General features: G+C 39.7%; 1 protein-coding gene across 1 annotated transcript; it reads left to right on the forward strand.

Moving 5' to 3' along the window:
- Window positions 1-4,804: 4,804 nt before the first annotated feature.
- On the forward strand, window positions 4,805-15,377 carry LOC140930911 (pituitary tumor-transforming gene 1 protein-interacting protein-like). Its single transcript, XM_073380631.1, has 7 exons — window positions 4,805-4,965; window positions 9,840-9,898; window positions 11,654-11,759; window positions 12,337-12,448; window positions 12,559-12,624; window positions 12,929-12,975; window positions 13,964-15,377. The coding sequence occupies exons 1-7, from the start codon at window positions 4,863-4,865 to the stop codon at window positions 14,038-14,040; spliced, it is 570 nt and encodes a 189-aa protein (XP_073236732.1). The 5' UTR covers window positions 4,805-4,862; the 3' UTR covers window positions 14,041-15,377.
- Window positions 15,378-17,311: the final 1,934 nt, after the last annotated feature.

Raw genomic sequence — 17,311 nt, forward strand, 5'->3', positions numbered from 1 at the left:
GACTCTGAGGCATCACTTTTACTAAAAAAAAAACTGAGCAAGTTTACTGATATCAAGACACGTCACTCTTTTCACCAATGTCAAGGACTATTCGCTAACTGTGTATTCGCCACTTTGAGGTTGCGCACGGGACCGGCGAGATGGTTGTCAAAGTGCATTATAGGACTGTTTTGGGGGACGAATTTGCCGCCATGTTGAAAATGCGTGCCCAAATTAAAACAGTCTCACAATGCACATTGACCATCACGACTCGGTCTCCCGCGCAACCTCAAATGGGCGAATAGCATACAACAAGAGAGCATGTCATTCTCCCTTGCATAGAATGAATTAGCAGGGGTAGGCACGGATGCTTTTACTTCCGGTATTCGCAATACGTCATTTTTACTTCTTTTCTCCTTTGATTCAAGTGTACCTTTTGTGGCAGCGAAAACTCTTGTGTTACATTTTCCCTTGTGAACGACACTTTAAATAACAAATGCAAGAACCAAGATTGGTACTTCAAGCAATGTTTTGGAAGGTTTTGTCTTTTTTTCTTTCCAAAGATATCACTCAAATGTGGTCTTCTTATACAGTTCCAAAAGAAAACTGGTGAGATAAAGGGCAGGGCGCTGCCCGCGAGAAAGCTCTCAATTTGAAAAGAGTGCGAAGCGGAGGGTAGACTGATATGACTCGAGGACACTCGCGATATTCAAACGGAGAGCTTTCTTATTATAAAAAAATCAACGCTTGATGAAATAGGCCACTTCCGAGTTCCTAAAACTCTCACTTTCAAAATGAGGCAGGTGCACAACCTTTCTTGTGAAAATGAGTTTATGTGCATGAGAATGAAAAATCATTTCCATATCAAAGGCTGAGCACCTACCCTCGTTTTGAAACAGAGGCCCGGGGGAACTAGGAAATGGTCCGTTAACGGGAATTTCAAAAGTTAATGAACCCCGTTCCAGTTCTGCCAGCAACTTTGGAACAAAGCTAAAAGAAAGAGATAGTTCTGCTTCACTTTTCTTATATATCAAGAGATTTTGTGTCTAATTATTTTACAGTTAATGGCAAGTCTCTCCTTATTGCTGTTCCCGTAACTGTTTTTGTCGTTCTTGTACTTCTGGTTTGCTGTTGTTGCTGTTGCTGCTGCAAAGGAAAGAAATGCAGAGGGTGTGGAAAGTGCATTCGTAACATTTTTTGTTGCTGCTGTTGTTGCTGCGATGGGAACCGTTCCAGTTCCTCAGGTCAGTAGGTACAGATATGCCAGACCTAAAGAGAATTAAATGTCAGAGAGCTAGGAATCACCCAATCTATAGCCCTTGGGATATATGAATTTCACCAAAGTTATTTTTTGACCAATTGAACGCTTGAAATTAATAGGGAATTGGTTTCGGTCTGCAAACTTTAATTCAGTCTTGCCAAGAAAAAATAATGGGACATTATGCTCTCTCGGTGTGTCGCCATTACAAAATTCTGCACCATTTGCTTTAAGGCACTAACGCATCAAATTGATAGCACCATGAATTCTAATTCTATTGGTTCTTCACGCCTTAATCAACCTAGTCGCTAGTGGAGTTTAAAGATGTTTTCTTATATAGAAAATTCTTTACATTTTCCTCAGGTAAAAGTCATGGATTGCTTAGCGGTGTGAAAAATCCAATGACTAGAAGTGCTGCTTCTCGGATTCAAAGTGCCACCGCAAGACTTTATGGCAGTGTTTCAAAAGGGAGTTTTTCTTCTCGGGCTCAGTCGACTGCAGACCGGCGTGCATATTGGGGTATTTACTAGCAGAGGCGAGAGAAGACGGGCGAAAGTGCACTTGGTCAAAACAGGATCCTAAATATTGTCAAAAATGAATGAATGTTTAAGTGCACGGGGACTTGAAAACGAACACCTTTATTCGATCACCACCACAAAAAATGGCTCTTTTACAAAATAGAACGAGTTACATAACACCTTATATCATAATTTAAATCCTGGTTTCCTTTTTACATCGAGAGCTAAGGAGCAGTTGTTTCATGTTTCGTTAACTCGAAAGAGGATTTTGCTATCGAATTTTCAAAGAAAACTTACTGACTTCCGGTGAATTGGCCATTTCTGAGTTCCAGAGTCTCACTTTCAAAACGAGGCAAAGTGCTCAACCTTTCTTGTGTGATCGTGAGTTTTATTTGCATGAGAATCAAACATAAATAATTTTCATATCAATAGCTTCGGACTCAGACATGGCCTATTGCAATCCTCATCTTTTGTGTGCTGAATGCTAAATATGTTTTAATTTGACATAACAGTGTGTAACTGTGAACGGTTTGAACCCAGGAGTCATTTCAAAAGTAGGTTGAGTTTGATCGTCCGGGTGAACGTAGTCCTCAATAGGACTGTTGTTGTTGACAGTGACTGACGTTTCGACAGCCTGTGCGGTAGTCATTTATCAATAACCAGAGTATAATATCATCAAATGACGTGATACAACTCACTTTGACTCTGAAGATGACTACCGCACAGGTTGTCGAAACGTCAGTCACTGTCAACAACAACAGTCCTATTCAGGACTACGTTCACCCGGACGATCAAACTCAACCTACTTTTGAAATAATAATGTATCATAATCAGTGCAGACCGTTCGCAATTCAAGCATTCAATGTTACCAGCTCAAAGCTTGGGGTGACAAAATAAAGTGATTTGTCCCAAAGCGTCCTCTTTTGTTGTTTCATTAGTGTGCTAACTAGATGGTAATGTGGAGAGGTCTTCTGCGGGTATCAAAATGTGCAATATTGTTAGAAACTAATTAAGTTATAACGATTTTTTTTGCAATTGCAAGTCAAAACAACGTTCATAACCCCTCAATTGTGTACAAAACACTTTTTATAATGGCAAAACGTCTGGTTATATTATTGAATTGTACATTCCAGTTTACGCTAAGTTTAAAAGGTGCACAGTTTATTAACCCTTAACGTCCACTCTTGTTCATTAGACGCAAGAGAAAATAAGCTAGCTCATTCTCTCTTGTTAGAGCCTGTTTACACGGAGGAGGGGGACCCCAGGTAGGTGAGGTAACCTGCTTAGGTGGGGTAACCCGCCTGTCCATATAGAGTGGTTTTCGTTTGAGTGTCGTAAAACCAAAATGAAAGTAATTACTCTGGCCAATCACATAGGACACAGACAATACATTGAACCAATCAAAACTCGAAGTAATTACATGTGGCTGACGCAAAGCGCGGGAAAATGCATGCGAGCGCGTCACAATTGGCTTTGGTTTTACTTCTGATTGGATGAAAAGGTGGCGCGAATCTTTTAAGCCAATCGCATCGTGTAGAAAGTGCAAAACCAATTACTTTTCGACACTCAAATGAAAACCGCTCTAATCTCTCATTTTTACATGTTAGGCGGGGTGAGCAACCACATGTTACCTCACTTACCTGGGGTCCCCCACCTCCATGTAAACAGGCCCTTGGAGGATCGATGTACCCTGCTAGCGCGGAGGTCGCTCTCTTACATCCCGTTTTTAACGTTCACGAAGTCGTTTGTGTCTCTAATCACTCAAGTAGTTGGGCGTAAACAAACCTGACTACGCCGCAGACAAGAGACGCGAACGACTTCGTAAAACGTTAAAAGCCACTCAACAGAGAAACCTCTACCGGCGGCGGTACACGTTATGACAGGTGTACAAGACATGCTCAATAAAAACATTTTGACAAAGAGTTTAACTTTTATTTCATATTATGCATGGCAAAGGAATACAAAATATGCGGTGTGAGTGATGTGTGTGTTGCACACTATACTTTTCATGCACCTCTCTGATTGTAAGGCGGCTGCAGTTGTTAGCGACATTTGACTACAAGTGCGCACTGAATAGGCCCTTTGCAGCTAGTCATCAGCATATAATCATTCACGTGGTACACTGTGTTCAAGTTGGAGAGCAAGAGATGCCCTCGCAGAAGACAAAAAAGGACTGACATCATTTTAAAAGGTATCTTTCTTTGTTTTTTGTTTTTGTTTTTGTTGTTGTTTTTTTCTGTTCCAGTGTCTCTCTTGCTCTTCAGCAATGCGGATTTGTATCACTTGAAAAGGGAGCTTAACCAGTGAAAAACATTTCTGAGTGACGCATGTGATATTATATTCCTGCCAGTGATATTACCCAATTTTGTGGGCAAATTGTCTCTATAAGGGAACTGGTCACTTAGCAATACTAATGTGGCGGCGTCAAGGCCGCGGCATTGACTAATGGAAAAGAACTCACTTCCGGTTGACATGTTTCGCTTAGAAACGCCTTTGCTTAAGCCCCCTAATAACTTCCGACTAGCTGCAAAGGGTCTATCGTGCAGCAAAACGACATTGGAAATCCACACGGGTCACGTTCGTCAGAACGCATCCTAATCTAGTGTCCCTATGGTACAAACGCAGAAATTTTCGAGCTATCCGCCGGCGACTGCCGATTAGTCGAATTCGCATATTTCTCTTTCTTTCATACTCATTTGGAATTGAAACGATAAATAAGTTCACAAACACCCATAGTTCCCCCGAAAACCATACCCGATTCCAGACCCTGAAAATGGGCAAAGTGTACACCCGTTTTCAGACCAAAACGCCCCTACTAATTTTATCAGGGGCATCTCGGCCGTAGGAAACTGGACTCGCTATTTTAAAAAATGGCCGTGGCGAAATAGCGATTCGTGGGAAAAATCAAATTTCGTTTGACAAAGAAAACAACAATCACCTAGCCTCTTGAGTTATCTGGTTACTACATCATGACGCCTTTCCGGCTGCACGATCGTTCAAAGAACCTGGTAACGAGGTTACGTGCAGCAACGCAGTTATGACGTCATTTCTAATCGAGATTTTACTTCATGTTTTTAGAAAGGAACTTTGTCTAATTTAGAGTCACGATGCTTCGTTTACAGAAAAGTTGGACAGCCTTTTTGCTTCTAATTCTGTGCTTCATACAGATTTACCTTTTAGAAGTGTCCGTAGGAACTAATGAAACGAAAGGTGAGTGATTAACGAGGCAACTTGAAACTTTAGACGGCATATGCTCGCCAATGTTGCGTTCATGATCGATTCGATTTGGTCAAAGCTCTACAACTTTGAATTCAAAAAAGATATGTAAGGTCTGTACACGTAATGAAACCGTTTTAAAGTCTAGCTTGACTGAAAGAAATGGACGAAAATATGCCGAATCAAAGTCGTCACGAGATCGGCGAATCATGTTTTATACGAACCTCAGACGATCCTTATGCTTAACCTTTTTATGTGCCAATGGTTTCGTTTTCGTTGATTAACAGACTGCAGACGGTTTTCATTTCCATGCGAATGCGTGTTAGTACTTTAACCTTGACGGTATTAAAATTTCACAGCGATGTTATTTTTTGTTGTTCTGGCTTTCGAAAATAATCTTACATCATACTTTATAACTTGGATATTGAAATATTGTATTTGTATTGCAAATGTGCGTAGACAGTTTTGTGTAAGCTTAAATGCCACTCTGTTTGGGTAGCGTATACTAAATTCTCTTTGAACCTTTGTCCAAGTGATATTAAAAATGTTTGCTGCTTTTTATTATGACTAAGCTTATGTGTATTAAGTACTGGACGAGGATAACTGTATGGTTGAATTACTCTACAGGGCTTTGTGGAAAACTTCATCCAATATACGAGATATGATATATTGATTTTTATTGATAAACACTTTGCCAGAGTGTTCACTTTTAACGTTATGTAAACAATGTTATGTTGGGAAACTTTTATCAAGCATTAATTTTGATTACATACAGGGCAGGACTTGTCTATATAGTGGGCTGGTTTCAGTGATAAGTGGTGGTCGGGACATGAAAGAACTGGAAAGGCTAATATTATAATATAACTTGCCTACTTACAGCACGTAATTTCCATTGGATGACCATGGTATATAGGTAACTCAAATTAAGATGCCCAGCCATACACGTACACGTATTCAAGAGTATGGTTTTTGATTTCTGGCCATTGTCTGTGATCCACACTTTAACAGCTTTTAGAGGAAATCACCCAACAGTGAATCGTTGACTTACGTTAAGTACAATATATTATGTATATCTGTCTGAATTTATAAAAAGGTATACTCTGTACAGAAATTTCAAGTGCATTTTAACGATTTGATCCTTAAGGAGAGTAAAAAGCAGTTGAAAGTCACTTGTTAGGGCTTGAAAAGGACAAATTAATCGCTGGCTACACACAGGAAGTCCATGGCAATAGTGAGAGATTTGTATTAATGAAATGAACAACATTTAAAAGCACAGAAATTATGCAATAACAGTCTCTCAATTATCTATGAGGCTCATAGCGAGATACCTGACTATAACAGACCTAGAATCCACCTTTCTTGAGCCCAGAATCAGTTGTCTAAGACAAAGTCACTTCAACTAAACACTCACGAAACATTTTTATGCTTGTGCATGATATTCTTAGAACATGAGCACCACAACATACCTGAATTCTGTCTGTCAACAACTTCAGGAAATGGGCGGTTCCAGAAAATATCCATACTATACCATGGACGGCTTTTAGGATTTCCGAAGGGGGTGGGGGTGGGGTTCACGATTATGGAATTCTGAGGGCATGGGGGGGTATTTACGATTTGAAATCCGAAGGCATGGGGGAATTCCACAGGTGGGATTTCTGGAGTAGAAAGTGTAGAGTGAGTTCCTTGAAAGCGCTATTGTTGTGGACTTTTGTAGTTCGTAAATAAACCACGAACGTATGACAGCGGAAGCAGAAGACAAGCATCGATAGATCAGACACGTGTTTACGCTCATAACTCATAGAAGTGAACAGTAAAACGTTGGTTTCACATTTACCTTGATGAATTTCTTGTCACATGAATAAAAACTGAAAATGTATCTTTAATACCGCTTGCAAATTTCTTGTTTCTCCCGTCCGATGAACAGTGAAAAACTTGCACCAGTCCCTCGCTTCCAAGGAAGGCCTGTCAGATTAGAACACTTTTTGTGCACACTACATGACCTATAAAAGGATGCAACACGACTCGACGGTATATTTGACCGCCCAAAGATTTTAACAGTCTGAATTTGAGCTATTTTGCTTTGTAAACGTCAAAACAGCGCAAGAAAACAAAGAGGAGTAAAATTACCTTAAGTGGTGTTTATTTTTATAGCCAAATTCGGACTTAAAAAGGAGTTTGCACAGCCTGGCCACTAGCGGTAGGTTTTTCTTGTCACTGAAGAGTAAAGCTTGTCGCCTGGCACCGTTAGATCACAGCCTTCAGGAGGCATCAATTCATGTTCGTTTGTTCATATAGGCATTGCCAAGTCGAAAATGTACTTAAAAAAAAACGGAAATTCTGAAGGGGAGGAGGGTTCACGATTATGGAATTCTGAGGGCATGGGGGGTAACGCATTTTGGAATTTCCAAAGGCGAGGGGGGGTTAAAACATGGAAGCCGTCCGTGGTTGGGTATGGATATTTTCTGGAATTGCCCAATCACACCATTAACCACGTTTGCGACACTGAAAGAAATATCCTCAGCCAACCAGGCACAATGTTTCCACACTTAATATGGATCAAATATCATCAAATTACTCTCGCTCAATAACTCTCGTCTTCTCCACATAAATGGTCACATGACACAGTGGATTTATTCAAGATTCCGAATGTAGACGAGCCGTTTTGAAAGGGACACATGGAGGCTGGCCTTCAAAACAATTTTTAACTAAGTCTCTGGTCTGGTCAGAAATATGCATCAATGTTGCTCTTGTCGAGTAGATGTGACTCCTACAAACTACTTTTTGAGGCCAGAGACTCGTCATGACCCACGTCAAAGCTCGCAATGTGACGCCTTTCTGTCTCAAGCCCGAGATCAGTGTTTCACCCATTTAGCCAAAATGAGACAAAATATGGTAACATATTGGACAACGGCAGACTTTCATGAGACTTGCTCCTTCATAAGGCTCAATAGGGCCATTTATATGAGAAAAAATAAGACGCATCTTAAATAAGACGCGAACTTTCCGTATAAATGGCATATTTCGTCTAAAATAAGATGCGGCTTAGCTAAGACGCATCTTATTAGATAAGACATGCTCGTATAAATGGTACAGTTCGCATCTTATTTAAGACACGTCTTATGTAAGACCCGTCTTATTTTTCCTCGTATAAACGGCCCTAATGATGCCTTCCGGAAAACTTTGCTGCATGCGGCCAAAGTGAAATCTAGAAAATTAACCGACCATGGAAAAGAACTTGTACCACCCGCGCTGATTTCAAATTTAATAGTGTTTTATGACACAAGGTGAATTATGGGAAATGATAGGTGGAAGGGGGGGTATGGGGGACGTAGAAACAGCATTATAAACACATTATCTTATTGTCTACCGAAGTTTGTTAGGGGTTTTTTTGTACTGAAAGAATCATACTTGAAAAAAAAATGGCCAGGTACTGAACAATCCACCTATGAGACTGTTGCTAAAAAATCCTGGAGGTAACTTTTTGCAAATCCAGACAGATATCTGTTGCAGTTTATTTTTTTATTTCAGTCAATTTTTTTTTTCATTTGTTTTTGGGTATGGTAATGTGTGTTAAAAAAAATGAAAATGAAAATTAACTGAAATAAAAAATAAACTATATCCAAGTTGTAATGTATGTCACTACATGACTAGTGCGTGGGACTGTGCAGAGCTTCAGAGAATACTCAGTAATTGCTTTTCGTGACTATATGTCAAAGTCAACAAACCGGTGTGGTTTGAAGAAAAGTGAAAACAGTGTTGTTTTTGCAAAGAAAATGACCTGAAAAGGCAAAGTAAGTTCTAAAAAATCCTGTTTATGAAGAGTAAAACAAATTTCTAAAAAACCTAAGTGCATCACTCAGTATTGTGAAGATTTTTTAGGAATTGTATGGGATTGTGTGGATTTCATCAAATTGGGTGTTTTCACACCCACACACCCTGTTTGAAGCCCTGTTATAATACGGTTGGTAGTTATGACTAAAACTTAACAAATAGATTTAGCCAGGGCTAAAAGTGAAGCTCTCGTTACTATACTTATAATTTACTCACACTAAAATAAAATCATGTGATGCTAAACAGTGACGGCATTGAAAACAACAACAAAAAAACAGCTTTAACAACAACAGGTCTAACTAGCAAAGAAAACAACTTTGCATATGCAGCACACTTTTTTATTTTGGACATTTCTTTACCTTTATTGTTGCACGACTATAACGTTAAGCTTTCTAGTTTATACACTTTTTGTGGAGGAAATATTGTATGTTCTCACAAAAAACAAATTGCTGCTTGTGTTCCTGTTCACTTTCTTTTGCACTGCCACTCATTTTCATCTTACTGGCTGCTAACATTCCTCATTTTCTCACTACTGCTATAAAATTTTCATGTGTTTCTAAAAAAAATTTGTCTCCTTTGTTTTTATCTCTCACTCTTGTTCTTTCCCTGTTATCCATGTCAGCATAGACATTAAAACTTAGTCAAAGAAGAGACTCGGCTTTGTTGTTGTTTTTCCTCTCTAAAAGTCCGGGTGTCCAAGATGACTGTAACATGGACGTCTATCACCAAGCGTATCAAAGTAAAAAGGGTCATTTCACATTGGTTATCCCATGGTGCGGACAGAGCTAAAATACTACTAAAATTTCTTGGATGCATGGATAACCAAATTATCTCACCCATGGTGCTCCGCTGCGTACACTTTGCGCATGTGAGAGCTCCTACCCCAGTGTCCTGTGTCCACGACGATTTGTAATAATTACCTATGGGTGGGGACTAATTCATGACATGCATCCGGTAGGATGCAAAGATTGAGACATTGAGTTATATGTGTTTTTGAAGAAATTGATAATTTATTACTTTGTTGTCTTTGATTCTAGAGGACAAATGCAAGAAGTTTAGTAACAAGTCATGTGATGAATGTGTTAAACAGGATGGGGTAAGGTGGTTTTTAATAAGCAAATTTATGAAATGAATAACCACAGTACACAAATTTATTGAATACCAAATGAATACAATGATTCTAAATACTACTGAGTGTGCCTCTTCTAACCAAGGTTGGCACCGTTGTGCATGACAGCTCTTGCCTCCCAGTAATGTGTCCCGGGTTCAAATCCTGGCATCAACGTCACTTGTGGGTTGGGTTTGTTGCTGGTTCTCTCCCTTCTTCTGAGAGGCTTTACTATGCGTACTTTGGTTTTCCTGTCTCCTCAAGACTAAATTCTAATTCAATCAGGAATGAATGCACATGTTTAAACAAGTTCTTAAGAACTCCTCAGTGCGGCGTCATGGATAAGCAGATTACAAAAAATTATTTTTGGCAATTTATAATTCAGAACATTACTCTGAACGTTTCAGGATTTGGAAATCAATAAATGGTCTTCAATCTCTCTAGTCATAAGCCAGGCAGTGTTAATTGTTCACTTGCTGTCAAGGGCTATGGGAGTTGATCTGGTTAAGCTCTCACAGTGTGAAGCCAAAGTCTAAGAGACTCACAACAACACCAAGTGAAAAAACATTTTTGCCAGACCAAGTATTTAAGTTCAATTTGTGTTTGTATGCCCAATTTAGCCATGTCTCGTCACCAAGTTAATATTAGATGATAATCTGTTAGTCTCTTTGTAGTCATTTGGATAATTTCTGGGGCTAGTTGTTCGAAGGCTAATAGGGCATTTGCACTAAGAGGTTGTGTGACATCATTTTTTATAAAAATGAAAATTATATGATTTTGCCTTCGAAAAACAATTAGTGAGTCATATCTTAAACGAAATAGTAGTGATTTGGTTTTTCAAACCCGCATCATTTTCTTAAAATGAGTAAGTTTGCAACAGGTCACATGACCAAAATGTGATTTTTAAAATTCTGAATTACCTCTTTCTGAACACAAATTTTGCACTTAAACTTCAAGGAAAATGTTGAAAAGATGATGTGGTAACATTTACAGCACATCTGAGCGTAACTGTCAAACGTTTAACGAAACAGGCGAAAAGCAGTTTTGGCCGCCATTTTGGAGGGCATACTTTTGCCCTCCAAAATGGCGGCCAAATATAAATGAAAATAAATCATCCTACTTTGTTGAAAAATCAAAGTTGCCATAAAATATCTCCCTTAAATGCGTTTCCCCTCAAATTTCGGACGAAAGATAATTTTTGTGGGCACTGTCAATTTTGGCATCAGCAAGATTCCAACTCATTGTTTAAAGGACGCATTGGTTACATGTCCTCTTGGTGCAAGTGGCCTATTAGCGCCATAAACCTCGGTCGTATGTTCCATAGATTTTTCGGCTATAATTTTCTATATTCTTTTTAGAGTATCCAATCATCCAGTTGGATGCAAAAACATTTAAACTGAATTGGTTTGTTATAATTTCATATCTAAATTCGAATTCTGGACTAATCCTGGGTTATTTCAATCCATCTTTGATCAAGCCAGCTCTTCAGGTTGGGATGGTGTCCAGAATTAGTATGGAATTATTGTTTTAATTTCTTTTTCCTATAAGCCGTCAGCTGTCCGCAATGGTAAACTTCTCAGTTCCAATAAAGTACAATATTTCTGTCTACTCTAAGTTATGACAGGCCAAGGAACGCCTTTTGGCATTTAGTTTGAGCTCTGTGATTTTAGTTACATGAAGAAAATTTATTGTTACATCTTCAATCCATATGAAAAATATGGTTCTTTTTGTCTTACTTTCCAGTGTGCATTTTGTGAAAAGGACAAACATTGTATTCCATTTGATGTGGTGAAAGACGTTACGCACAAGTCCTGCGAGGGTCAGGATTGGAAATACAAACAGTGTGTCGGTGAGCAAATTAACATTGCAAAGTTATTATCTTACTTGTAGTACAAGGGAACTTGATAATGGCATAATTGCTTCACATCGTTCGCGTACTCAGGCAGGTCAACAAATGAACTATCATCGCTGTATTGCTGAAATAAAATCAGGATATTTAAGGGCCTTTGATGACTGATTTTGTGTTTTCACAAGATAATATTATAAATTAGTTTAGACATGTCAGAGTCATCGGTAAGCTTTACTCTTATTTATACAACTCAGCCAGTCAAGTCAATCAGTGCAGGCGAAACAAGTAAGATTATGTTGGCGAATCGACCTCAGTGTAGACGAAACGACTTGTAGGCGAAACGATCGGTTTCCGTCAGAGCTGGGTAGTGCTTCTGATTTGGGTGTGCCGCTATGAAAATGCGCTTAAATCACAAGCACTTCCCAGATCTTGCTGGTGACACGCTGATAGATAAATTTCTGCACTTGTTTCTCAGATGTCATTTTGCAGAGAAACCAGTGGGCTCACAGTTGCGAAATGTCAATGTATTACATTGTATCTCAGGCTCTTCTTACCAACATAATGCTTTGATTTTCAGTCTCTGGTAAAGTTCTTCTCATTGCTTTACCTGTGACTGGTTTTGTGGTGCTGCTAGCTCTGGGATGTACCATCTACTGCTGCTGTTGCCGAAAGAAAAAGAGATTCCGAGGGTATGTGATATCAATCGATGCAAACTGTTACAGTTCCTTTTGCAAGTATACAGTTTGCTGACACAGCACACCTGACTTGAAACGATTTTTTATTACCCTTTATCTCATAGACTGGATAAAGAAGAAACTAAATGGCGTCGTCAAAGAGAGGAAATAGAAATCAAACACAAAGAAAGGTATAATGATTGTTGACCAATGCGTTTTACGTGAAGTATAAGCGTCATGCTAAACGTGTACCAGCTTTACTAACTAAGGAAAAGGGATCAACTTAGGTTCTGGGAAACTAGAAACTGCCCACCTACCCCTCCCCTAAGTCAACATTAACACTTACTTCTCACTTACGGCAAAATGTTGGATTAGGGGAGGGGTGGGTGGGCAGTTTCCCAGCAACCTTAATTGAACCAGGAAAAGGTGCAAAAAATTAGAGTGATTATTGATGTCAAAAGTAACCGCGTAATGATTTACTATTTTTTCTCTCAGGCGCGAGGAGCGACAGAAGAAACACGATGAGATCAGGAAGAAATATGGTAAATAAATATTCTTCTTGTATTTCAAGTTGTTGAAATTGGCCGTATTCACACTAACCTGCGCACACTGAGATGAGTTTTCCGTTGGATAATTTGCGTCAGACAGATAAACCGTCTTACTTTGAAAATGGAACGGTATTAATTTTTGATGGACAATCCGCCTAACTTTATCCATCTCTTTTTCCGTCAATTTTGACGGATTTGGAGGATGGATTATCCGTCTCAGACCGATAATCCGTCTCTAGTGTGAAAACGGCCATTATCGCGGACATGCATTGTGCTGTGATGTGATGTGATGTGAGGTACATGTATGGTTGGTGGGTGGAGGGGGAAGGGGCTTTCTTTTCCCCTCACAGACAAGTGAATCACCATTCTAATCAGGTCGCGAAAAAAAAACACTTGAATTCCACCTTGTCCTTTGGGCAAACAGCTCTCTCATTTTGCTTGCCAAGGACCACTTCTTGCTCGTCTTAGTAAATGATGTTTTTAGAGAATGACTTACCTCGACCCTTGTCTACTGGAAAAGTAAGCAAGTGAGCTTTTAAAGGTATACTTGCCTTGCAACAATATCTTCTTGCCTCGGCCGGACTACCGAACGGGACTTTTTTCGGGCCTTGCCAATGTGACTAAATTGTGATTCATTGTCCTCACTCAAACTTTATCTCGTCACTCATATTTACTCTTGCCAAACTGTATAATACGCGTTCGCTGAATCCTTACCTCACAAATACTGTTAAACGCATTGAGCTGTAGCTATATACATGTATGTAATTGTGGCCAGCTCGTTGCTGTTCAAAAGGTAAATGGCGCTATCCACTGGAAAAATCTCTATCCAGTGGATAACGCAATTGGTTTCTCTTCTGCTTACCCACTGGATGAAAGGATGAAAGATGTTGAAAGATTTTGAGTCGTATTTTCAGGGTAGAAGGTTGAACTTTGTAAGATTTCCTTCGGACATTTTTTAACTTAAGCTTTTATTGCATTGCAGGTCTTTACAAGAAGGACGACTCAGAGGAAACCGAAGACGGCCGTTATCACCGATTTGACAACACAGCTGTCGCTTGAAACAACATCTCAGTTCCCTTTTTGTTCTTTCCTTTTTTGTACATAATATTTTTTTGGTTATGTCCAATTTTTTAATGCTAATTGAACTAAATTGAATACGTAGTGTAATAAGGCAATTATACAATCTTATCAGCCTCAGTAGTGCCTGGGTGTTCTCGCCCTCTCTCGCCCACCCTTTCCCAGACTTCGCGCGGATAACAGGGCAAGAGAAAAACTTAAGAACTAGGCTGCATTCATATCGCAACTCTCTAGCTTGGTATTCTTATTACAAGTGTATTATTTTTTGGGAAGATGCACGTGCTGAGGAAATCGTCATCATCGGTTTCAGTTAAACACAAACGTCTTCTGCGAACAAAAGGGACATTTTTTCAGTATTCTAGTGTTCGCTGCCCAAACAGAATACTTACACTTTCAGCACTGAGCAGGCTAAGTTTCTGCTGTAGTACTCTTTAGGGAATATTTTTTGCTTACCTTCTACGTTTAACTATCAGTGATGCCAAGTAATTACAAACAACGGTGTTTCGATGAAAAATCAGCCGTTGATTTACACGTTCTTGTACCGCAAAGTGTAGAATATACGGGAAAACTGCTTTGGTGGTCAACTTCGTTTGCAGGGGCGGATCTAGGGGGAGGGTGCAGGGGGCGAACCCCCCCCCCCCCCCCCCAACTGGTATTCTGCAAAAAAATAAAACAACTATGTGGTTTATTGGTGTTGAAGTAGAGCAAGAGACGAGTGCACCTTCTCCTAAAAAAAATCCTGGATCCGCCCCTGGTTTGGGCAAAGTGACTTTCCAACGAGGAAAAAAATAGAGAGTTAAAGATATCTCCTCGCTCCTCTCTTTCTCCACCTCAAGGGACGTTTCGCCAAACGTCTCCGTCAAGCAGCGAGAAGCGAGTAGAGACGACTGTATTCGCGGGCTAAAGGGAAAACGAGTGCAAGAAAAGAAAGAAGGAGAAAAAGAAACTATCCTTCCCCTAGTCCTCGCTTGTTTTCGCTTGAAATTACCCTCGCCCGGATTTACTGAGAATCTGGAACAGTCCCAGTCAACAGTAACAAAACGCGTGATGCGATTTCTCCTGGCGAAAGAATGCACAGCAAACCCAAATAAGTATTTCATCACGGTATCACTGGCCTAAACTGAGGGCTGTGGTGATTGGTTATAATATGGTGGTTGGTTAGATGATTCTAGGTTTTTTAGTTTCGAACCGTATGTTCATAGTTGTTAGTAGTTATTTTTCAGTGTTATAAATTCATGGGTAATTTTTAAGTAGTATTTGATTAGTGCATATTTGTATCAAGGGAGTAAGGAAACAGTGAAAGAAAAGTTTTTTTTCCACTTGTGTTCTTTTGTCGTAACCTTTTCCTTGCACGCGAGCTGTCTACTTGGTAAATGAATTAGCACTGTGAGGCCCGTTTCTCGAAAGGCCCGGTAACCTTTCGAGTCCGAAGGCAAATTTTGTAGTCAAAACCTGTTGAATCGTAGCACAGTTCCTAGCTCACAAAGCGGTCAATTTTGCTTCGTTAAGTGTTAATTTTATTGTAAAATTTTAAAAATTATTGAAACTTTGATCCTGAATGCAAACACGGCAAACAAAAAACAGATTTTCGGGCTCGAAAAGTTACCGGGACTTTGGAGAAACCGGCCCTTGGGCCGAGTTGTTCATAGCTGGGTTAAAGTTAACCAGGGTTAGTGCCAAATTTGAATTCAGACATGAAAGTTTAAATGGCAAATTCAGTTTAACCGTCTTTGTCTACAATTTGACGATTGTATACTCTAAAAATAGTAGGGAAATTTATCCGAGAGGATGCTTTTAAACAAAAGAAAAGGAAACCTTGATTATAGTTGAACCCCGGGTTAGTGCTAATCGGCGAAGGCCTGCAGCCTCGTCCCCAGGGTTCTCTCCTACCCGTCCCAACGTAGCGAGAGAGAGAGAGAGACGGGTAGGAGACAGAACCTGGGAATGAGGTTGCCGTGGCCTGTTCACCGCTTGGTAAAATCCATCTCACGCTGCGTCCATACCTTACTGGACGATTTTTACACGCCGTAGTAGCCGTTCATAAATGTGAACGCCAAAAAGGAGGTCACATTGTTTGCCTGTGCGGTTGGAAAATTGAACGGCGCGAATTTTGGACGGCAAAGGCGTGGTTGCATTAATTGCGTGGTAACTCATCTGGGAGACGCCAGTACTCTCTTCATGGGTAGATAGTAAAAACCCACTGAGAAAGGTTAAACTTCGACGTGGTTCATCATTTCCGTGTGAACAGAACGTTAATCTTGAAGAATTTCGTGTGAACAAAGTTTCTTGTCAGAATTTTCAGCTGGTCTAAAAGTTCATTCAGTGCCGTGTAAACGTAACGTCAATAGTCTTGTTAACCCTTTCATGCCTAATAGTTGCCAAAGAAAAGATTCACACAAAAACTCATTTTTTTAAAAAAAAATCCCCAGAGATGAATAGTTTATGCGAAAGTGCTGCCAAAAAGGTTTCATTTCAGGGAATGGTAACACTACTGGAATTCGCCCACAGACTCAAGAAAAATAGTACCATATGAAAGTACTGCTGACGGAAGAGGTTTCATTTGAATAGCTTTGAATGGTCACACCATAGGATTTCATACACAGACTCAAAAGTGAGAACTAAATTCTAAATAAATAGTACCATCATATGTGAAAGTACTACTGAAGAGGTTTTATTTGAATGGTAATACCATAGAATTCCAGCCACAGTCTCAAAAGTTTGAACTACATACTAAACAAATAGTACCATGTGAAAGTACTGTTGAAGAGGTTTAACTTGAATGATCACTCCATAAGATTTCATATACTGACTCAAAAGTTAGAACTAAATTCTAAATAAATAGTACCATCATGTGAAAGTATTGCTGACGGAAGAGGTTTCATTTGAATGGTCGCACCATAGGAATAGGCCATTTGCACTAAGAGGTCATGTGACATCGCTTTTAATGAAAATAAAAGTTATATGATTTTCTTCGGTAGACTCTTCACATGCAACCCGAGTATACGAAGAACTTCTTTCTAGCCCTCACGCCTCGTTTTCGAGCCTGCTAGGCGGCGTTATGCACACATATTTCCTCGAACTTTTGGCCAGTGACACTGATCACAGGTTGTGATTTGTCACTGGCCAAAATATCCGTGCGTGAAGAGCGAGAAGTTTTAGGCCGGGATAAATCACGTGCTTTGAGTGCTTTGAACAGCTCCACAATGCATTTTCTTTTGAAAACGTGTTCTCTTCAATGATAAAAGTAAAACAA

The sequence above is a fragment of the Porites lutea genome, chromosome 3 (assembly GCF_958299795.1).
Source record: "Porites lutea chromosome 3, jaPorLute2.1, whole genome shotgun sequence".
Lineage (NCBI taxonomy): Eukaryota > Metazoa > Cnidaria > Anthozoa > Scleractinia > Poritidae > Porites > Porites lutea.

Excerpts from the sequence above, each read along its gene's own strand:
- LOC140930911 (XM_073380631.1), top strand. The coding sequence starts at position 4,863 with ATGCTTCGTTTACAGAAAAGTTGGACAGCCTTTTTGCTTCTAATTCTG. Across the intron at positions 9,899-11,653 it reads AATGTGTTAAACAGGATGGG|TGTGCATTTTGTGAAAAGGA; the intron begins GTAAGGTGGTTT and ends CTTACTTTCCAG. Across the intron at positions 12,449-12,558 it reads AAGAAAAAGAGATTCCGAGG|ACTGGATAAAGAAGAAACTA; the intron begins GTATGTGATATC and ends TTTATCTCATAG.